At 46.4% G+C, this 24043-nt stretch overlaps 1 protein-coding gene across 1 annotated transcript in view; it reads right to left on the bottom strand.

Moving 5' to 3' along the window:
* The window catches only part of LOC147119948 (protein FAM117B-like), a 330525-nt gene that overhangs the window by 46854 nt on the left and 259628 nt on the right, over positions 1 to 24043 (bottom strand). Inside the window, exon 5 of the mRNA XM_085985390.1 lies at positions 934 to 1086. Within this exon, the coding sequence (XP_085841516.1) occupies positions 934 to 1086 (153 nt within the window). The remainder of the gene's footprint in view (positions 1 to 933; positions 1087 to 24043) is intronic.

Genomic DNA, 24043 nt, shown 5'->3' on the forward strand with positions numbered 1-24043 from the left:
AACTTGAGCGAGCAAACACGTTTTTTTAAGAAAACAAGATGACGACATTCAAGTCATAGTAACAGGGACCCTTTACTTGGTAGAAGGTTGACCTAAGGGTGGGGAGGGGGCAATGTACAATATACAGTATGAAAAGGGGAAGGTGACCACTCAATATCAAAGTCTTGAGGAATGGCATCTTAATGTTTTTGCCCAAGGTGACCGAGTTCACTGCTGGGAAATGTGGAAGACACACTGAATTCAGTATAAATGTTGTACTGGCATCAATCCTAAAACCCTAAGCTGTCTGAAGGAATTTCAATCAAAACAGACACATACACACACACAGTTCTAAAATAGATACAACAAACTTGATGATAGCAGGTCATTACTTGATTCTTTCACTGTAGCTCTGTCCACAAACTGTATGGTTTTGGGGCTGCTGCCAGTAACTTTAGTATTGCATCTGAAAACCAGACAATTAAAATCAGGTTTCTGATCCCTACATTTCAAAACTGCTTGAGCGGGATTTGCCCAGGGCTTGGCACATGGATCCACCCTGCGCCTGTCCAGTTTTGCCTGGGGAAAATGGTGGCAACCGTATCAAATTGGAGCATTTTGCTGAAATTTTGCAGCACCACTGTTGTTCTCTGAAACCCCCATTCACTAAGCTTGGAATTAGTTTAATATCTCAGTTCTGATGTTATTCATCATATTTACAGAAAGTAAATATGTCCAGGCAGAAAACATCTCACACATACCACTGCAGTTATTCAATTCACGTACACATACTAAGCCCTGTGCTTTTCTGAACAGCTTTTGGACAAGGCTTTTGCTGGTAACCACACAATATGCATCTACTTGTAAACAAGCTAAATAAGTACCAATGCAGCCTGGTCTGAACTATTATACCACCTTGCCACCAGAGGGCGCTCTGGATAAAGAAACACTTACAATCATCAGCTGCTCCTCTTTGTCCCCACTCTCCTTGATAATAATCCTCTCAATCTCCTGGTTAAGACCCTCGACACTGTTGCGGAATCGGGAAACAGTCGATTTTGAAATCGGAATTGCCACTGGAATCAAAACGGTCTTTGGAATGGGTGCCTAGAACACAAGAATTTTAACAAAACAGCACATCAGTAGGGAGGAAACTACAAAGCTGCATTTTACAAATTAACGCGAGTCAATTTAAAATATGCAAAAGATCAACTCTAAAAACAGAACATAAAAGATGCAACATCTTGTTTACTAATAATCTACTCGTCAATTCTTGGTCAATTTTACAAACTGCAAATCTCCACACCATTAATACTAAAACAACAAAGGAGGTTTTGCTATGGCAACATCAAGAGCAACTAGACCTCCTTAGTAGAAGGCTTTCAACCACTTGTGTTAACACTATACTACTGCTTTTCCATTGAGGCAAAGCAGCTTCCAATGTGTGTTGATATGAGGTGGAGTATGAATTGAGAGTCAGGTCAGTGATCCTAAAAGCTGCTGCCCACACCTTGTCTCAGTTGGCCATCACCCCTGTCCTCATTGACCTCTACTACCACCCCCCCGCCACCCACCCCCCCCCCCATCCCCGTGTACAGATTTCAAAATCTTTTCCATAAATCCCTCCATGACCTCAACCTCATCCAGACTGTGCGCCACAGTCTAGCCTCCTGTACCTCCCTCCTCACGGTGCCAAGAGTCTGAACTTGCACCCCTTCCTCTTAGTGGAAGATCTTTCGGCTGTCTACGTCCTACTTTTCAACTCCCCTAAGCCTCCCCTTGCTATTGGTCTCTTTTTCGGTCATCTCTTCTACATCTGCTCTGTATCTGCTCTCTCTTGTGTGAAGTGACTTAGGATGCTTAATTACAACACCCACAGATATGGGGTCAGCTTGCACATGCGTGATGATGACATTTAGCTCCCTTTTGACCATTAGCTAAGCTTCCGACCCCACGCCATCTCCATCATAAAGACTGCTTACTTCGGTCTCCACCTGCTGCTGAAACCCTTATAAATACCGTTGCCGCCTCCAGATTTGACTACTCCAATACTCTCCTGGCTGGACTTCAACAAACTTCAGCTCTTCCAAATCTCTGCTGCCCATATCCAACTCCACACCACCCCTCTGCTTCTCCATCTCTTTCCTCCTTAAAACACACAGGTTTGGTCATCCCTCCTACCATGTGACATTTTTCCACATTAAAGGTGCTATATAAATTAAAGTTGTTGTAAAGGCACCATTTGTTCTTGATAATCTGACCTGACTATGTGGAGAATGTAAACCCAGCCCCAGAAAGTAGTCTCTGCTGTGCAGCAGCTTTAGCATATCTTCCCAGTCTGTGTTCGAATACAGAATGAAGGCCCTTTCAGCTCTACAGTATTGCAGCCCACAGCAGTCAGATATTTCTCAGCACCAGCACCTTAAGTGCACCAAACATGTACAACTCCATTCGGTCTATATAAATTGCTGAGTACATGGGCACAAGTACGGACCTCTCATTCATGAATTAACATATTTATTCAGCTGCACAAGATAGCCACTACATGATTTAGAAAGGTAACTACCATTTCTTCAGAACTGGTAACTGCTGATCTTAGCCAGAGTGGTAGCAGGGCTGCTACAACTGGTCTAAGCATCCTGAAGTGGAAAAGCAGAAATATCAGCCAAGTTTCCTGCTCCTCATTGCTATTCAACAACCACTGCTGGAAGATAAAGGTATACATATCAGGTAAGAACAGAATTTGGCTGGGCTACAACAGTTCCATGGTCAAACACCCTGCCTACATTCTCTGTCCAGACTCAAAAAACTATTGTGTGTGTGAGAGAGTATGACAGTAACTGGCACCATGGAACCTTACCTCAGCAGGAGTTGACCCCTTCAGGAAAGGAAAAGTGGGGGGGGGGGGGGTGGGAAAATAAAGGATAAAATCTGATTTTTTAAATTAATTCGCAGGATATGAGCATCACTGGCAACATTGTCATTTATTTTCCACCCCTAATTGCCCTAAGATGTTGGTGATAACCCCTGTTGAACCACTGCAGGCCGTCTGATGAAGATGGTTCCACACTACTGTTAGGTAGGGAATTCTAGGATTTTGACCCAGTGACAATGAAGGAAAAGCAATATATGTCCAAGTCAGAATGCAAGTGACTTAGACTGTAACATGGAGGTGATGGTGTTCCTATGCGCCTGCTTCACTTGTCCTTCTCCTTGTTGATGGCTGCGGGTTTGGGAGTTGCTGCAGTGCATCTTGCAGATAATACACACTGTAGGGCACTAGTGGATGTTTAGGCTAGTGGATGAGGTGCCGATCAAGCAGAACGCTTTGTCCTAGATGGTGTTGAGCTTCTTGGGTGTTGTTGCAGCTACACCCATCCAGGCAAGTGCAGAGTATCCCATCACAGGCTTGACTTGTGCCTTGTGGAGAGGTTTTGGGACGTCAGGAGGTAAGCCACTTGCCGCAGAATACCCAGCCTCTGACCTGGTCCAGATGCAACAGTATTTATGTGGTTGCTGCAGTTGAGTTGCTGGTCAATGGTGACCTCCAGGATGTTGATGGTGGGAGCCTCGGGTAATGGTAATGTGATTAAATGTCAACAAGAGGTGGTTTTGCTTTCTCTTGTTGGAGATGGTCATTGTGTGGCACGAATGTTACTTACCACTCATCAGCCCAAGTCTTGATGTTGTCCAGGTCTTGCTGCATGCGGGCATGAACTGCTTAATTATCTAAGGAATTGCAAATGGAGCTGAACACTGTAATCATCAAAGAACAGTTCCAGCTCTGACCTGAAGACGGAGGGAAGGTCACTGAAGAAGCAGGTGAAGATAGTTGGGCCTATGATGCTGCCTTGAGGAACTCCGACAGCGAAGTCTGGGACTGAGATGATTGGCCTCCAACAGCCACAATCATCTTCCTTTGTACCAGGTGCGACTCCAGCCACTGGAGATTTTCCCACTAATTCCCATTGACTTGAGTTTTATAGGGCTTCTTGATGCCACACTCGGTCAAATACTGCCTTGATGTCAAGAGCAGTCACTCTCACCTCACCTCAGGATTCAGTTCTTGTCCAACTCTTGTCCAATCTCAAATGTCAGAATCTCAAATAAGTTTTCGGCTCTTTTGCACAGGGAGGGGTTGGTGAAATCAACATTTCCAGTCGAAGGAGAAGATCACATTATCCCCCTCCCCAAATCCATTTCCCCTACCGTAAGCCTTTTTAACTACTAAACCTCTTCAAATTATGCATGCATGATATTACAAATGCAGATGACCCAGAAGTGCTCCAGAACTACCCGCGCCTCTAGCCAAGTTGTTCCAGTACAGCTACAACACTGGCATCTATCCAACAATGTAGAAAACTGCCCAAGTATGTCCTGTCCACAAAAAGCAGGACAAATCCAATCCGGCCAATTACCGCCCCATCAGTCTACTCTCAATCATCAGCAAAGTGATGGAAGGTGTCGTCGACAGTGCTCTCAAGCGGCAATTATTCACCAATAACCTGCTCATGGATGCCCACTTTGGGTTCCGCCAGGATCACTCTGCTCCAGACCTCATTACAGCCTTGGTCCAAACATGAACAAAGGAGCTTAATTCCAGAGGTGAGGCAAGAGTGACTGCCCTTGACATCACGGCAGCATTTGACCGAGTGCGGCATCAAGGAGCCCTAGTAAAACTGAAGTCAATGGGAATCAGGGGGAAAACTCTCCACTGGCTGAAGTCATACCTAGCACAAAGCAAGATGGCTGTGGTGGTTGGAAGTCAATCATCACAGCCTCAGGATATCCTCACTGCAGGAGTTCCTCAGGGCAGTGTCCTAGGCCCAACCATCTTCAGCCGCTTCATTAATGACCTTCCCTCCATCATAAGGTCGCAAGTGGGGATGTTCGCTGATGATTGCACAGTCTTCCGTGCCATTCACAACTCCTCAGATAATGAAGCAGTCTATGCCTGAATGCAGCAAGACATGGATGACATTCAGATTTAGGCTGATAAGTGGCAAGTAACATTCGCGCCACACAAATGCCAGGCAATGACTATCTCCAACAAGCGAGAGTCTAACCACCGCCCCTTGACATTCAATGGCATTACCATTGCTGAATCCCGCACCAACATCCTGGGGGGTCACCAATGACTAGAAACTTAACTGGACCAGCCATATAAATACTGTGGCAACAAGAGCAGGCCAGAGGCTGGGTATTCTGCGGTGAGTGTCTCACCTCCTGACTCCCCAAAGCCTTTTCACCATCTACAAGGCACAAGTCAGGAATGTGATGGAATACTCTCCACTTCAACGACACTCAAGAAGCTCGACACCATTCAGGACAAAGCAGCCCGCTTAATAGGCACCCCATCCACCACCTTAAACATTCACTCCCTCCACCACCGGCATACCGTGGCTGCAATGTGTACCATCTACAAGATGCACTGCAGCAACTCGCCAAGGCTTCTCCGGCAGCACCTCCCAAACCCGCGACCTCTACCACCTAGAAGGACAAGGGAAGCAGGTGCATGGGAACACCACCACCTCCAAGTTCCCCTCCAAGTCTCACACCATCCTGACTTGGAAGTATATCGTCGATCGTTCATCGTCGCTGGGTCAAAATCCTGGAACTCCCTCCATTACAGCACTGTGGGAGCACCTTCACCACACGGACTGCAGCGGTTCAAGGTGGCAGATCACCACCACCTTCTCAAGGGCAATTAGGGATGGGTAATAAATGCTGGCCTTGTCAGCGATGCCCACATCCCATAAAAATGTTTTTAAAAATACAACAGTCAAAATGTTAATGATGACCAAGTCAAACCGAGCGAAGCTCAACATTGATAAATGGCCACTTGAACCCGAAAAAGGAGATTGACATCTCGGACCCTCCAAGCAGTCAATGCGTGATAGCATTCCCACTGCAGGATTAATAATTGTAACATAATTGCCGTAAGTTTATTGAGTTATCTGCAGTTGGTTATCAGCTAGTATTAGTGCAGATTGTAGAATTTAGGTAAGGGGAAAAAGTTACTGGAAGTTAATTGCTGTACAGCTTTCAGCAGTATTTATGCAAGGTGAGTGGAACTTAGAGTATGAATGCTACTTTTTCCCTGTGGTCTCTGCTGGCTAATGTGTCAGGTAGGCAATCAGCTCCTGTCCTCTACCAATGCTGCTCCGAAATGATAAGCGAGCCATTGCTGGCAGTAGATGGCTCTTCATTCCACTTCCATATGGGGAGTCATGACTCCGTTCGGCACCACCACTCAACAGAGATATACCGGAGATCAGATCAGAGATACAAATTCTATGCTAATTACATGGCACCTTGGTTGTTGGAGCTTCAATGCATGAGGACGCACTGGGCTACAGACTATAGTGGATTTCTCGTTGGAGTTATGTCAAAGGCCTCCACTCTGCCAACCTGGATTTGCTCTTTCTTGATGCTGTGTATTTCCGGCATTTTATGTTTTTATTTCTGTACGTCCTTGTGAAAACATGACATCCTTGTACACTTCAGGCACAGTGGCAACAACAGAATCGTAAGACATTAATTTTCACTTGCGATTCCACATTCTGAATGACTGATCTCGCTCAATGTGACAGCAGTTCATGTACCTCCTAGCAGCAGAGTGCCTTGTCGCTTTCTTGACCAGGAAAGAACATGTGGCACAGGGTACTACTAATGGGGTGGGAGGGCAGAAGCGAGCAAAAGTCTAATTAGAATATCACAATTACACAACATAACCCTAGATTTATACAGAAATCTAGAAAGCCAAGCATAATACTGACAAACCTTTTTTTTGTTTTGAGGTCGAATTGCAGAATTTGATTATTCGAAAATATTTTCTATAATTGATTGAGAAGGATCAAAACATCACGTGGATAATACAAATCAGGGACTAAAGACACTAAATGTTAAATAAATGAATTCTGTAACTGATTTGATCAGGGATAGTGATTGAATAACCCCAACCGCCAACTAGGACCTTGTAGAATGTGTTCAAAACATTCTGCCACATGTCAAACAGAAAACTCACTGTGATACTACTGCTCCTCCCCCTCCCAAAGAAAGATCCAACATTTAAATTTGACAGCTGAAAATAAATTGTATTTCCCAGTGAGATTCGTGACTCATTACTCTAATGCACTAATAACACAACCAATTGTGCACAATAAACAGTTTCTTTTCTAAGCTGCAAATAGCAATGCATCAGCCCCGCTAGTAGAACAATGAATCCATGCATTTATTTTGAATAAAAATGCAACATAGCCCTCAAATGTTTTTAAATATAAATGTAGCTCGAAACATGACAGATAAATGCATTTCATGTTACCAGCAGCTTTTAAATGTACATCTGAATCAGTTACGTATAATCCAATTTCATCTCCAACAGCATCTTCCTCTTTGAACCAAGGTTCTCTTTCGACAATTTTTTTTCAAGAAAAGGGATTGTTTACAAGGAAAACATGCTCTCGTCATTTCGTTCTTTTTTCTCTCTCTAATACTGAGCCCCTCACCTCCTGCATTAACCTGCTCGCAGCCATTGCAAATGATAAATTTCACAGCCTTCTGACGAGTCGACAATGTGAACAACATCCGCACATTCCAGAGATGTAAATAGCCTGGCTGGCGCACCTCTCTCCTGCAGCATGGAGTCCTCTCGTCAATAAACCTCCATTTGCATATCAATGACGCTCCAAGTTTCCGTGGCTTTAACAGAAGATGCGTCCTGCATCTCAAATGACCCTTTCTATTCTTTTCTGTTTTACTTCACTAGTTCCGTACAAAGTGCCATGTGCCTCACGGAGCCTGCTAGACTGCAGACAGCATGAACTCTACCTCTTCTGACCAGCAACCCACCCCCCTCCATCAGCAGCGGCGGCGGAGGTGCTATAAACTCTTTTACCTACAGCTAATACACGCACTGCGGGAACCAGGGCTGCTGGGGAAAGAGGGACTATTAAGAAAAATCTTTTATTGGTTGAGGGCCGATGAGCATCCTCCTTCATCAAGGCTTCGATCAATCACAGCTCGCCAAAATCATTCTCACAACAGTCAGCTTCACTTTAACCCTTTGACTACAGTATTGAAGATTTTTCTGTTTTCAAACTGCGTAGCTCTTTTGGATCCGATCTGCCAAAAAAGCCCGTTATAGACAGCCAACCACAAATACTGTATTATGAATTTCAATTCGAGAAACATACAAAGAACATTTCTTCATTCCCGTTCCCAAAAAGCACTAGAAATCTTGCTCTAGTTTCTATTTGGTGCAGACTGCAATTAAAAACCCAAAATAATGCGATCAATATTTTTTAAAAAGCTGAAGTGCATAATTAAAAATATCCATCTATAAATACTGCACACATTCTAGTTGAATGTTTGTAACTATTAATGCCATGTAATTGTTCTTCAAACACAATTTAACTGCACTGAAGCTCAAAGTGCGCATTTAGTAAGTAGCTGTAGCTTTTCACCTCATTATATTATTAATTATATGTTCAGTATTATGGATTACTCCAGCCCTGTTTGGCAGGCTACACAGAAAACCCATCACCAGACTGATACCTGGGATGGCAGGAATGACGTATGAAGAGGGATTAGGTCGATTGGGCTTATATTCGCTAGAGTTTAGAAGAATGAGAGGGGATCTCACTGAAACTTATAAAATTCTAACAGGACTAGACAGGCTAGATGCAGGAAGGATGTTCCCAATGGCAGGGGAGTTCAGAACCAGGGGTCACAGTCTAAGGATAAGGGGTAACGTAAGCCATTTAGGACTGAGATGAGGAGGAATTTCTTCACCCAGAGAGTGGTGAACCTGTGGAATTCTCTACCACACAAGGCAGTTGAGGCCAACTTATTAAATATATTCAAGAAGGAGTTAGATATATTTCTTAAGGCTAAAGGGATCAAGGGATATGGGGAGAAAGCAGGGACAGGGTACTGAATTTGGATGATCAGCCATGATCTTAAATGGTGGAACAGGCTCGAGGGGCCGAATGGCCTACTTCTGCTCCTATTGTCTATGTTTCTATCTCTTATTCCCATTCTCGGTCCAAAGCAAGAATGTCACATCAGTGAACTGTGGCCAGGCTACAAGCTTATGGTTGTAACAGCACCACAAGTACTGAGGAGGAAGGGATGCAGAGGGAAAGGAGGGAAGTGCATCAAACTGAATTTGCTCCATAAACCTAGTGTAATAAAAGAAGACACCTATGCATACATTGGTGCCTGACTGCCACCTCCTATTGGCATTGATGCTCACTCATCAAAAGCCACAAAAGAACAAAAAGCATGGGAAATAGGACATAGCCCAATGCCACTGAAAATTATTGATGAGAGAATATGAAAATTGCACATCAGAATCCACAAGTACTAGTTAACTCAATGTTAAATTCCATACTTAGCTACACAAACAATTTCAAAACGAGACACAAAACTTCAAATAGGTGAAAATGGCCTCATGATAACTATTTTTAAATGGCAGCAATGTGACTGAGCCATACCGACTAGAAAAGTCCAGGTTTGATTCCTGGTCTGTTCTCAGCTGAGTTGGCACTAGGTGCTCTACAATTGACCTGTGACCTTGGCCTGGGGAGGGGTACTCAGCCCGTATTCCACTGCTGGGAATGTCTGCATGTTTGGATCAGGTTAGGTAGAAACAGGCTCAGCTGTGAGGAGCCCCACAGCTGAGAACTCTACTCGCACTCACTGCCTAGGTTCACACACACAAAGAATGTGCAATTGGGCGAGGCACCAGAGGCCATATGGCACTTCTGGAACTGTAGCCTAGGATTCATGAAAAGGGGAGAAAAATGGCAAAAGTGAGAAAAGGCCAAAATTACTTAAGTACACATCTGAACGACAAACATAAACTCAAAAGGGCACAAATTCAAAAGAAGCACACTTTTGAGTGTAGAATAGAAAAACCTGGGAAGCCCAATTAACAGCTGACACAAAGCTTACATAGGTCAAGAAATCTGGAAAATGCTGGCACAAGGTGCAAGCTATGGGACAGAACGAAGCCAGCAACTAAAGGAAAATAATTCCAAAAGTATTTGGGAGTACAAACCAATAGAGAGATGATAAAACCATGCAGTCCCTCTTAAAAAGGTAAACACTAGAATTCCACCAAATCAATTCTAGGTATTACTGAACACAAAAGCCTAGCGAGCACAAACTAATACAGCAAAATAACTGACAGTAGGTGACAATCAGACTCAAGATATTTCCAGATTGATAGTGTGTGATTGGTGATAAGAGCTGGGCACTGCTGGCGGTGAAAACACATGATCAATATGAAGAATGCAAACTCAGCAGCTCCTACAACATCCAGGAAGTTACTTTGAGTGTCCCCTTCAATGTCCCCTCAAAATAAAAATGTGAAGAGCTCATGGACTTTTGTCTCCAAGATCATAAATCATCCTTGCAGCTATCTCCCCTTTCTCTCCCTCTGCTCCAACCTTCCCTGCACTCCAGCCCTGATCCTCTACTACTTTGTAGTTCCTGTCCCTAATTCCCGCTCCATTGATCTCGTCCCGTCTCAGCTACCCTTCCTGACATGCATACTAGCTGACCATGTGAATGGCTTCCTTTCTTCACTCCCTTTCAAAACTATGAAACCCCTCTTCAAAATACACACTTGACCTTATCTTTCCTCTCCATCATTCGCATGCCTGTACTCACAAAGGTCCTTGAATGAGTCGTCACTTCCCAGCTTGATTTTAAAGGGTGGAAGATGCCTGTGCGTGAATTCTTTTAATGTGGGGTGGCCGTTGCACACCAGCTACCACACGGGCTTGACAGAGCAAGGTCTTGGTCCAATGGCAAGGGGATCCAAGATGATTGGAGACCAGGCTCTGCTACATCGGCCTAGCATACACACACACAAACATACTCCTACAGTCCTCCTCCCTCCTTCCCGCAGGTCCTCTCTGCCTGGGTTTCATAGGCTGCTGTGTGGTCCTCCCAACCCCGCTGCTGGTCCACGCTGCGCCACTCCTGGGCCTCGACCTCGCTGCTGGGCTTGTCCTCGCTCCTGGGTCCCATCCTCACGCCTGGGTCCCGACCTCCTTATAGTATGTCTCTTTCCAGTGAGTGTGTCCCGCGGTGTCTCCTTCCAGTGTGTCCCACGGTGTCTCCTTCCAGTGAGTGTGTTTCGCGGTGTCTCCTTCTAGTGAGTGTATCCCGCGGTGTCTCCTTCCATGAGGTTCCACTGTCACAGGGACGATCATCGCAAGAATCCTCCTCAATCGCCTTCTCCCAGTGGCTGAAGAGCTCCTCCCAGAGTCGCAATGTGGATTCCGGCCACTAAGGGGCACGATGGACATGATCTTCACCGCGCGTCAACTACAAGAGAAATGCAGGGAACAGCACCAACCGCTGTACATGGCCTTTCTTGACCTCACAATTGCCTTCGACACCGTCAACCGTGAGGGATTATGGAGTGTCCTCCTCAAATTCGGCTGCCCTCAAAAGCTTGTCACCATCCTCCGCCTGCTTCACAATGACATACAAGCCATGACCCTGACCAACGGATCCGCCACAGACCTAATTCACATATGGACCGGGGTCAAGCAAGGCTGTGTCATTGCACCAACGCTCGTCTCGATCTTCCTGGCTGCAATGCACCATCTCACCCTCAAGTAAGCTCCCCACTGGAGTGGAGCTGATCTACAGAACAAACGGGAAACTGTTCAACCTCCGTCGCCTCCAGTCCAGATCAAAGGTCGTCCCATCCTGTCATCGAATTACAGTATGCAGACGACACTTGCGTCTGCGCACACTGAGGCCGAACTCCAAGCCATCGTCAACACCTTCACCGAAGCGTACAAGAGCATGGGCCTTACACTAAACATCCGTAAGACAAAGGTCCTCTACCAAACTGCCCCCGCCACACAGTACTGCTCCCCGATTATCAAAATCCATGACGAGGCCTTGGACAACGTGGGCCACTTTTCATGCCTCGGGAGCCTACTGTCAATAAGGGTAGACGTCGATGACGAAGTCCAACAACTGCCTTCAGTGTGCCAGTGCAGCCTTCGGTTGCCTGAGGAAGAGAGTGTTTGAAGACCAGGACCTCAAACCCAGCACCAAGCTCATGGTCTACAGAGCAGTAGTGATACCTGCCTTCCTGTATGCTTCAGAGACATGGACCATGTACAGCAGGCACCTCAAAGCATTGGAGAGGTACCACCAACGCTGCCTCCGCAAGATCCTGCAAATCCATTGGCAAGATAGGCGCACCAATGTCAGTGTTGTCGCTCAGGCTAACATCCCCAGCATCGAAGTTTTGACCACGCTCGATCTGCTCCAATGGACGGGCCACATCGTCCACATGCCCGATACGAAACTCCCAAAACAAGTGCTCTACTCGGAGCTCCGGAACAGCAAGAGAGTCCCAGGTGAGCAGAGGAAACACTTCAAGGACACCCTCAAAGCCTCCTTGAAAAAATGCAAATCCCCACCGACACTGGGAATCCCTGGCCCAAGACCGCACAAAGTGGAGGAGAAGCATCCGGGAAGGCGCCAAACACCTTGAGTCTCTCTGCCGCAAGTAAGCGGAAGCCAAGCGCAAACAGCGGAAGGAGCGCACACCAACCCAAGCACCCCACCCACCCGCCCCTTCAACCACCGTCTGCCCCACCTGTGACAGAGACTGTAGGTCCCGCACTGGACTCATCAGTCACCTGAGAACTCATTTTTAATGTGGAAGCAAGTCATCCTCGGTTCCGAGGGACTGCCTAAGAAGAAAAGACTTCCCAGCTTGACCCAGCTGTCCTCAAACTCTTTCTTTGAATCCATTCAATTGGCTTCTGCCCTTCGCACAGCACCAAGACTGCCCAGGCTAAAGTCACAAATGACCTCCTCTGTGATAATAGTATGAATCCTTGACTTAACTGCAACAATCAATATGGTTCAAGACACCACCCTCCTTCCACTGTCCAGCTCCATGCGATTGCCCTTATGTGGTTCCTCTACCTGTCTAAATGCAACCTGCTCATCTGCAGAAATGGCTTCTCCTCCAACCACTGCACTGTCATTTCTCAAGTTCCACAAGGATCCTTGGCACCCATCCTATTCTTCATCTACTTGCTGCCCCTCAGCAATATCATCCACAGGCTCAGTTTCCATTTGTACACTAAGCTCTACCATTTCAACCCTTTCACTGACCCCACAAATACTTGTGCTGTGAAACTGCCAGTCCAATATCAGTTCACAGGCAAGTCAAAATTCCCTCTAGCTGAACATTTGCCATAAACTCCACTCCTTTGCCATTGACCCCAATCCCTTTCTTGACCACACGCTTCCACTGAACCAGATGATGCAAAACTCCATAGATCAGTTTCAAACCTCACACCCTAGCCACCACCAAGACTGCTTATTCCCAATTCTGCTCCTACCTCAGCCCCTCTGCCGCTGAAACCCTCAATCACACAGTTGTCACCTCTAGATGCAAGTTCTTCAAGTGTCTTCCTTGTCCGTCCATCCTCCAACTTGTCCAAAACTCTGCCACCAGTGTTCGTAGTCTTGCCTCTGAGTTAGAAGGTTGTGGGTTCAAGTCCTATTCCAGAGACTTGAGTACAAAATCTAAGCTGACACTCCAGTGCTGCACTGTTGGAGGTGCCGTCTTTTGGATGAGACATTAAACTGAGGCTCCATCGGCCCTCTGAGGTGAACGTAAAAGATCCCACGGTACTATTTTGAAAAAGAGCAGGGGAGTTCTCCACCGGTGTCCTGGGCCAATATTTATCCCTTAATCAACATCATGAAAACATGTGATCTGGTCATTTATTTCATTGCTGTTTGTGGGAACTTGCTGTGATGAAATATGCCATTCATCAGGCACTGTATTCCCTGTGTTTAGTTTAGTTTCAGTTTAATTTCCTTACCTGTATTGTATTGTGTAGGGCTCCGCCCATACCTGGCCCCTACTTAAGCAAGCCCCAGCGTGTCTCACAGCAGTACAGCAGATCTCTGGATGAGAGACACTTCTCCAATGTGTATTACTTTCTGAGTTAATAAAAGCCTTACTTTGCTCCGTTAACGTCGAGTCTCGGATTCATTGAGGCACATCACTTGCTGTGCGCAAATTGGACGCCACGTTTCTTACATTAGAACAGTGACTACACTTCAAAAGTACTTCATTGGCTGTAAAGCACTTTTGGGCGGTCCTGAGGTTGTGAAAGGTGCTACAGAAATGCAAGTTCAGTTCTTGTTTTGCAATCTATCCAACACCCACCATTCCCAATCACATTGACCTAAACTAGGTCCCTGGCTGCCAAAATGTTAAATATTAAATCCTTATACTTATCTTCAAATACTTCTTAGTTTTGCTCTGCACTCTCCTCCAGATTTACATCTTAAACTGCACCCTTGGGTCTTCCGACTCTGGTCTCCCATGTGTCTCTCCCTCCCTTTGCCCTACATGGCGGCAGAGCCTTCAGATATCTTGGCCCATTTCTCTGGAACTCCCTTCCTAAACCATCATGACTCTTTACTTCTCTCTGCTTTAAAAGCTTCTTAAAATCCAACTTTTCAACCAAATTTTTGGTCATCCTTCCTAATCTTTCCCCCTCCCCATCCTTCTATCGATTTGTAAATCTGTATTTTTTGTTTTCCCTCTGTTTGTATGTTGAAGGCACTATACAACTACAACTTACTGTCCCAAGAGCAGTTATCAGAGCCCATGTTTAATGGGACTCTCCTTCCTATTAGTCCTCCAAAGGGCTCAATGGAGTCTGACAGCATGCAGGTGAAGTACAAAATAGAAGGCATTTGCAAGTCATGGATTTCCACTTTAGTACTGCTCTCTCCAGCACCCAGAAGCAACATGAAAGTACCTATGCTTTCTGGATTACTTGGCTGTCCAAAGCAAATTAAAAAAATGCCACAAACCTTCTCAACATAAAAGCACATACTGATCCCAGTAAATTGTCATTTCTAATTTTATTAGTAGTGGAATATTAAATGCAAATATTTCATTTTTCTAGACACTTCAACTAAAGATGATTAATCCAAACAACACCCTCCAGCATTTTCTTGCTAACCATAAATTGAAAAAATAGTACACTTTCACAAACATTTCCAAAAACAATTCCAACCACAAAATATGCCATCCCCAGGGCCACAATGTATGATCCCCACCATATACATCATTCCAAGCCTAAACTAAGTTCACCACCTAAAAATGGTAATAAAAAAAATTGGAGAAAATTACTGTACAGAAACTTACTGTAAATGATGCACTAGTAGTTTTCAGAAAACAAATGACACAAGTTGCACCCAAGATAACTCACAAGCACCACTGAAAGGGCCACTAAATGATTATTTTGTATTATCCACAGGTCCCATTTACCAGAAGCGTTTTCAAAACCATCATGTCTGTGGTCCACTTTTAGCTTATAAACATGCGATCTATGGCTCTCCAACCTATTTCTGACAAACTAAGGGTTTTCGTAAAAAGAAATCCTGCCAATTTCTATAAAAGAACCTATTTGAATCACTTGTATTGCATTGCTGCATCATATCAAAAACCAGAATGTATCAATGAGATATTATTTACAGAATTTGGCCCAACTAATCTATGCCGGTGCTGCACACATTTGTTCCAACATTATAGCTCTTGCCACATTTAAAAACAATCCAGAATGCATCCCATATATAGACAATGTCAGTAATTTAAATTTTACTGTCCTAAATTGTCAACAAAAATAAGGCCACAATGCAACAAACCCAGCTACGATATGGCAGAGATTAGATCCTTCAATAGTGTTAGAAATTCACTAATCAGATTGTCTAAGGGTTTCTTATCCTGCTTTAATAATTCCTATGCCCCTCTCTACAAAGACTGCAGCAGCTCGCTTTTTGCCACCTCTTTACTATTCAGCTCTGGCTATTTTTGCACAACTCAAGTCAAACTCAGATTGGTCGTTACTTTCATAGAAACATAGAAAAATAGGAGGAGTAGACCATTCGGCCCTTCGAGCCTGCTCCGCCATTCAATATAATCATGGCTGATCCTCTATCTCAATACCATATTACCGCTCTCTCTCGCCATACCTCTTGATGCCTTTGTGTCTAGAAATCTATCTATCTCCTTCTTAAATATATTCAGTGACTTGGCCTCCACAGCCTTCTGGGGTAGAGAATTCCACAGGTTCACCACCCTGAGTGAAGAAATTTCTCCTCATCTCAGTCCTAAATGTCCTACACTGTATGCTGAGACTGTGACCTTTCATTATATTCCTTGTTCACAAAGCACCCAAAAAAACACTGGCCCGAATTTTACGGGGCCTATGACCACGAACGTCCTAAGTGTCCGGTAACTTCCGGTTTTCTGCATGCGCTACGCATGCGCGAAAATCCAGAACTTGCAATTGGTCAAGTTTCAGCTTGACTGATCCTCCGCATGCGCAGGAAATGGACATTTGCTGGTGGAGTATTTGCCCAACTACTGCCCAGCGAATGCCCATGAAACCCTTAAGCCTGGTAAAAGCAGGCATAAGGCCTACTTTTACCAGCGTAAGGGTGAAAACAAATATTAAAATAACATTTAAAAAGTCATTTAAACATTCAAAAATCTTTAAAATTAGTTTAGATTATTTTTGTCCCCTTTAAAAATGTTTAATTTTTTTTTTTTAATTCCATTTTTGTTTTAAATGTTTAATTAAATGGTATTTTTTAATCATTTTAAACATGTGGTGGTTTATTTTTATTTAGGTTGAGTGAAAGTGTGTTTTTTATGTCATTCCGAATATGGTTTTGGGGATTCCATACGTAAATGGACTCCCCATAAGCAGAATGGGAATTCCCCTTTTTGGTTGGCCTGGCCCACGTGATCCCAGGGACGCTTGCAAACCGTCTGCGCTCCTGGGATATGTGGGCCTTTATGCAGGCCTGCAGGAATCCGAAGATACGGTGGCATCAGGTAGGTGCGTACTTTTCTTGCGGATCGGAGGCCTCAGACCGCAATTTCAGGTCTGTTAGAAATCCCCCAAATTGTGAGACTTCTGGCTCTTATTTCTGCATTAAGTATAAGGGCTGATTTTAACTTTCGGCAGTGATGGAAAACTGGCAGTAGCAGATTGGCCACCTGTATATGTCCCACCCGATTTTTCTTTCTATTGAAGTTAATGGAAAGGAAAATTGGGTGAGACGTACAACGGGCAGCTGATCTGCTAGCCCGTTTTCTGCCACTGCCTAAAGTTAAAATCAGACCTGAGGAGTGTAACGTGTTTAATTAAAACATTTCGTTTTTTACAAAAGTCTTCTGAGAAACTTAAAAATGGCCAGTGGGTAAAGGCATCTCCTTGAGCAGTACAATGCCACAAGACCAGAAGGTACCAGGGTCTACTCCTGGTCTATGCAGAGTTAAGTCACTTTAGACAACTAAGTGGCTTGCTAGACCACTTCAGAGAGCAGTTAAGACTACATAGGATATATGGCACAGAAACAGGCCATTCGGCCCAACCAGTTCATTTATGTTCCACTCGAGCCTCCTCCCGTCTTTCCTCATCTAAATCTATCAGCGTAGCCCTCCATTCCTTTATCCCTCATATGCTTGTCCAGCCTCCCCTTAAATGACTTAACCACTATAGGGAGTCACATATATGGGTAAGGACGTCAGGTTTTCTTCCCTAAAAGACATTAGTGAACCAGTTGGGACAACCAACAACTTCATACTGCTATCAGCTTTTTATTTCCAGGTTTCTTTTTAAACTGAATTCAAAGTCTCAAACTACCATGGTGGAATTTGATTTTATGTTCTCTGGATTACTCATCCAGTAACATAACCACTACATCAGGGGTTCTCAACCTTTTTGCTTCCGAGGTCCCTCTCTCATGTTATAAAAATTAGCTATTACAGTAGTTATTAATAACTCTATTTTAATTTGTTTTACTCTATCAAAAGATATCCAGAAGTGTTTCTAAAATATTTCCCAAACCTGGACAAACGCTGAATCACCCGGGCGTGAAAATTCCACAAATCTGACCAGGACGTGTCAGTGAACCACGTGTAGGGGGAGGGCGATGTCCCCAGTGTCCAGGACAACAATATCAACATTCACAATAGTCCAACCTTCTCTCTCACTTTATGCAATTGGACCATTCATCTCTAAACCACTCTCTACAATGATGTCTCACATTATAGGGAACGTAGTGGTAATGTCACTGGGCTAGTAATCCAGAGGCCTGGATTAATGATCCGGAGACGTGAGTTCAAATCCCACCAGAGCAGCTGGGGAAGTTAAATTCAGTTAATTAAATAAATCTGGAATACATGTATAAAAAAAAGCTAGTATCAGTAATGGTGACCATGAATCTACCAGATTGTTGTAATAACCCATCTGGTTCACTAATGTCCTTTAGGGAAGGAAATCTTCTGTCCTTACCTGGTCTGTGACTCCAGACCCACAGCAATGTGATTGACTCTGAACTGCCCTCTGAAATGGCCTAGCGAGCCACTCAGTTATAACAAACCGCTACAAAACAAAATAATAAGAAACCAGACGGACCACCCGGCATCGACCTCGGCACCGGCTACGGACACGACAACGGCACACCCAGCCTGCAAACACTGCAGAGTCCTCCTCACCAACATCTGGGGACTTGGGCCAAAATTGGGAGAGCTGTCCCACAGACTAGTCAAGCAACAGCCTGACAGTCATACTCACAGGCCTATTCCTTTCAGCCAATGTCCCAAACTCCTTCATCACCATCCCTGGGTATGTCCTGTCCCACCGACAGGACAGACCCACCAGGGGTGGTGGCACAGTGGTATACAGTCGGGAAGGAGTGGCCTTGGGAGTCCTCAACATTGACTCCGGACCCCATGAAGTTTCATGGCTTCAGGTCAAGTATGGGCAAGGAAATCTCCTGCTGATTACCAACTACCGCCCTCCCTCAGCTGATGAATCAGTACTCCGCCATGTTGAACACCGCTTGGAAGAAGCACTGAGAGTAGCAAGGGCACAGAATGTACTCTGGGTGGGGGACTTCAATGTCCATCATCAAGAGTGGCTCGGTAGCACTACTACTGACTGAGCTGGCCGAGTCCTGAAGGGCATAACTGCCAGTCTGGGCCTGCGACAGGTGCTGAGAGAACCAACACGGGGGAAAAACCTACTTGACCTCGTCCTCACCAATCTACCTGTCGCAGATGCATCTGTCCACGACAGAATTGGTAGCAGTGACCACCGCATAGTCATTGTGGAGACGAAGTCCCATCTTCACACTGAGGACACCCTCCATCGTGTTGTGTGGCACTACCACCGTGCTAAATGGGATAGATTCAGAACAGATCTAGCAGCTCAAAACTGGGCATCCATGAGGTGCTGTGGGTCATCAGCAGCAGCAGAATTGTATTCCACCACAATCTGTAACCTCATGGCCCCGCATATCTCTCATTCTACCATTACCATCAAGCCAGGGAACCAACCCTGGTTCAATGAGGAATGTAGAAGAGCATGCCAAGAGCAGCACCAGGCATACCTACAAATGAGGTGCCAACCTGGGGAAGCTGCAACACAGGACTACATGCATGCTAAAAAGCGGAAGCAGCATGCTATAGGCAAGGCTAAGCGATCCCACAATCAACAGATCAGATCAAATCTCTGCAGTCCTGCCACATCCAGTCATGAATGGTGGTGGACCATTAAACAACTAACGGGAGGAGGAGGCTCCATAAATATCCCCATCCTCAATGATGGTGGAGCCCAGCACGAGTGCAAAGACAAGGCTGAAGCGTTTGCAACCCTCTTCAGCCAGAAGTGCCGAGTGGATGATCCATATCGGCCTCCTCCTGAGGTTCCCACCATCACAGAAGCCAGTCTTCAGCCAATTTGATTCACTCCACGTGATATCAAGAAACGGCTCAGCGCACTGGATACAGTGAAGGCTTTTGGGCCCCGACAACATCCCGGCTATCGTGCTGAAGACTTGTGCTCCAGAAATAGCCACTCCTCTAGCCAAGCTGTTCCAGTACAGCTACAACATTGGCATCTATCCGACAATGTAGAAAACCACCCAGGTATGTCCTGTCCACAAAAAAAGCAGGACAAATCCAATCCGGCCAATTACCACATCATCAGTCTACTCACAATCATCAGCAAAATGATGGAAGGTGTCATCGACAATCAAGCGGCACTTACACACCAATAACCTGCTCACTGATGCCCAGTTTGGGTTCCGCCAAGACCACTATGCTCCAGACCTCATTACAGCCTTGGTCCAAACATGAACAAAGGATCTGAATTCCAGAGGCGAGGTGAGAGTGACTGCCCTTGACATCAAGGCAGCATTTGACCGAGTGTGGCATCAAGGAGCCCTAGTAAAATTGAAGTCAATGGGAATCGGGGAGGGGGGAAACCTCACCACTGGCTGGAGTTATACCTAGCTCAAAGGAAGATAGTTGTGATGATTGAAGGTCAATCATCACAGCCCCAGGACATCGTTGCAGGAGTTCCTCAGGGCAGTGTCGTAGGCCCAACCATCTTCAGCTGCTTGATCAATGACCTTCCCTCCAACATAAGGTCAGAAATGGGGATGTTCGCTGATGACTGCACAGTGTTCAGTGCCATTCACAACTCCTCAGATAATGAAGCAGTCTATGCCCGCATGCAACAAGACCTGGACGACGTTCAGGCTTGGGCTGATAAGTGGCAGGTAACATTCGCGCCACAGAAGTGCCAGGCAATGGCTATCTCCAACAAGCGAGAGTCTAACCACCAACCCTTGACATTCAATGGCATTACCATCGCTAAATCCGCCACCATCAACATCCTGGAGGTCACCATTGACCAGAAACTTAACTGGACCAGCCACATAAATACTGTGGCAACAAGAGGAGGTCAGAGGTTAGGTATTCTGCGGTGAGTGTCTCACCTCCTGACTCCCCAAAAAGCCTTTCTACCATCTACAAGGCACAAGTAAGGAGTGTGATCGAATACTCTCCACTTGCCTGGATGAGTGCAGCTTGAACAACACTCAAGAAGCTAGACACCATACAGGACAAAGCAGCCCGCTTGACTGGCACCCCATCCATCACCTTAAACATTCACTCCCTCCACCACCTGTGTACCGTGGCTGCAGTGTGTACCATCTACAACATGCACTGCAGCAACTCGCCAAGGCTTCTTCGGCAGCACCTCCCAAACCTGCGACCTCTTCCACCTAAAACGACAAGGGTAGCAGGCACATGGGTACACCACCACTTCCAAGTTTCCCTCCAAGACACACACCAGCCTGACTTGGAAATATATCGCTGTTCCTTCATCGTTGCTGGGTCAAAGTCCTGGAACTCCCTCCCTAACAGCACTGTGGGAGTACCTTCACCACACGGACTGAAGCGGTTCAAGAAGGCGGCTCACCACCACCTTCTCAAGGGCAATTAGGGACAACGACACCCAGATCCCATAAAAACGAAAAAATTATCCTTTAACATCCTTAAAACAATTAAATATTTATTGACTTGCCTCTCCTCGGCGCTGCGACTCATCCATTTGGAGCCATAGAAACCTGTATATGCTACAGAAGCCACGGGAAGTGATTCACCAGTGTTAGATTGGCGCAGGCTTGCGGCCACTGTATCTGCAGATTGATGCAGCTCCATAAGAGATATCTTGGTTCAAATTATGCCAAAGTCTCCTTCTTTCCTGCCATAAACATCAGTAGTCCCCTGTATATTGATGGGACAAACCAACTGGCAGACCTCCTAAAATCTTTTCGTGGACCGTTAAGAACCCCTGCATTACACTATACGACTAAATTCCGCTTCCTTATTTGGTGGCAGATTCAGAGACCGTAGGGGAAATTTTAACTCCCAAAATCAAATCAAATCAATCAAATCAACTTTTATTGTCATTGTTAGTGCACAAGTGCAGTACAACGAAATGTAGGCTTGCGGCTCCCGAGAGTGTACATTTAGATTAAGACATTTAAACATTCAACATACATTTGGCTTGTAATACATTAACATAAACATAACCATAATAAAGTGCATTGGCAGATGTGCAGGCTTTAGAGTTTATTTGTGGAGTTCAGTAGGATGACAGCCCTGGGAAAGAAGCTGTTCCTAAATCTGGTCGTACGGGTGCGAATGCATCTGTAGCGTCTCCCAGATGGCAGGAGGGCAAACAGACTGTGGCTGGGGTGGGTAGGGTCTTTGATGATGGACCGTGACCTCCGTAAACAGCGTTTCTGGTATATGTGCTCTATGGTCGGTAGCCGGGTGCCGGTAATGCGTTGGGCAGTTTTGACTACCCGCTGCAGGGCTTTCCGGTCATAGTAGCTACAGCTGCCGTACCATACTGTGATACAGTTCGTCAGGATGCTCTCTATTGTGCAGCGGTAAAAGTTAGAGAGGATCAGGGGTGACAGGTTACATCCCTTCAGCCTCCTTAGGAAATATAGGCGCTGCTGGGCCTTCTTCACCAGAGAGGAGGTATTGAGGGACCAGGAGAGGTCTTCCGTGATGTGGACTCCAAGGAACTTAAAGCTGTCCACCCTTTCCACCACAGCCCCATTGATGTGGATGGGGGTGTGACTTCCGCCTTTAGACTTCCTGAAGTCCACAATGATTTCTTTGGTTTTCTTGATGTTAAGGGCCAGGTTGTTATCGGCGCACCACTTCACGAGACAGACGAAGAAAAGTTCAACATGTTTTAACGGGGGGGGGGGGGGGGGGGGGGGGCGGGGCGGGGGGCTTAACTAACCTGCTCTCCAGAGGCTGGTCCGTTATTTAGATATTTTAATGAGGTTTGTGCCTCAAATTTAACCAGAGTTTTACTTTTAATGTCTGCGGGCCAAGGTTTCCAGAGCTTAGGAAAACCTGGCAGCTGAAGGGAGACGAGAATGGCCAGATCCATTAGGTTAAGTGCCTTTCCAGCACGGCTTGTGGGACAGGAAGAGCAAAGAGTGCTTGCTTCCCATGACCCCCCCAATCTAAACTGCTTCCCCCCATGCGAGCTGTGGAACCATCCCCCATGATTGGATGCCTCTCCCGATCTGCTTCCCCCTCACCTCCCCCGAAGGTCCTCTCTGCTCCCCCCCTCCACCCAACGTCCTCTCCGCTCCCCCCACCCTCCTCTCCGCTCCCCCCCCACTCAACGTCCTCTCCGCTCCCCGAACCCGACGTCCTCTCCGCTCCCCCCCACCCGACACCCTCTCCCCCCCACCCGACACCCTCTCCCCCCCACCCGACACCCTCTCCGCTCCCCCCCACCCGACACCCTCTCCGCTCCCCCCACCCTCCTCTCCGCTCCCCCCCACCCGACACCCTCTCCGCTCCCCCCAACCCGACGTCCTCTCCGCTCCCCCCCACCCGACGTCCTCTCCGCTCCCCCCCACCCGACGTCCTCTCCTCTCCCCCCGTCTCGATGCTCTCTCTGCTCTCTCCCCCCGTCTCGATGCTCTCTCTCCCCGTCTCGATGTTCTCTCTGCTCTCTCCCCCCCGTCTCGATGTTCTCTCTGCTCTCTCTCCCCGTCTCGATGTTCTCTCTCTCCCCGTCTCGATGTTCTCTCTCTCCCCGTCTCGATGTTCTCTCTCTCCCCGTCTCGATGTTCTCTCTCTCCCCGTCTCGATGTTCTCTCTCTCCCCGTCTCGATGTTCTCTCTCTCCCCGTCTCGATGTTCTCTCTCTCCCCGTCTCGATGTTCTCTCTCTCCCCGTCTCGATGTTCTCTCTCTCCCCGTCTCGATGTTCTCTCTCTCCCCGTCTCGATGTTCTCTCTCTCCCCGTCTCGATGTTCTCTCTCTCCCCGTCTCGATGTTCTCTCTCTCCCCGTCTCGATGTTCTCTCTCTCCCCGTCTCGATGTTCTCTCTCTCCCCGTCTCGATGTTCTCTCTCTCCCCGTCTCGATGTTCTCTCTCTCCCCGTCTCGATGTTCTCTCTCTCCCCGTCTCGATGTTCTCTCTCTCCCCGTCTCGATGTTCTCTCTCTCCCCGTCTCGATGTTCTCTCTCTCCCCGTCTCGATGTTCTCTCTCTCTCCCCGTCTCGATGTTCTCTCTCTCCCCGTCTCGATGTTCTCTCTCTCCCCGTCTCGATGTTCTCTCTCTCCCCGTCTCGATGTTC

The sequence above is a fragment of the Somniosus microcephalus genome, chromosome 4 (genome assembly GCF_052327205.1).
Source record: "Somniosus microcephalus isolate GS21.2 chromosome 4, FLI_Smic_1.0, whole genome shotgun sequence".
Lineage (NCBI taxonomy): Eukaryota > Metazoa > Chordata > Chondrichthyes > Squaliformes > Somniosidae > Somniosus > Somniosus microcephalus.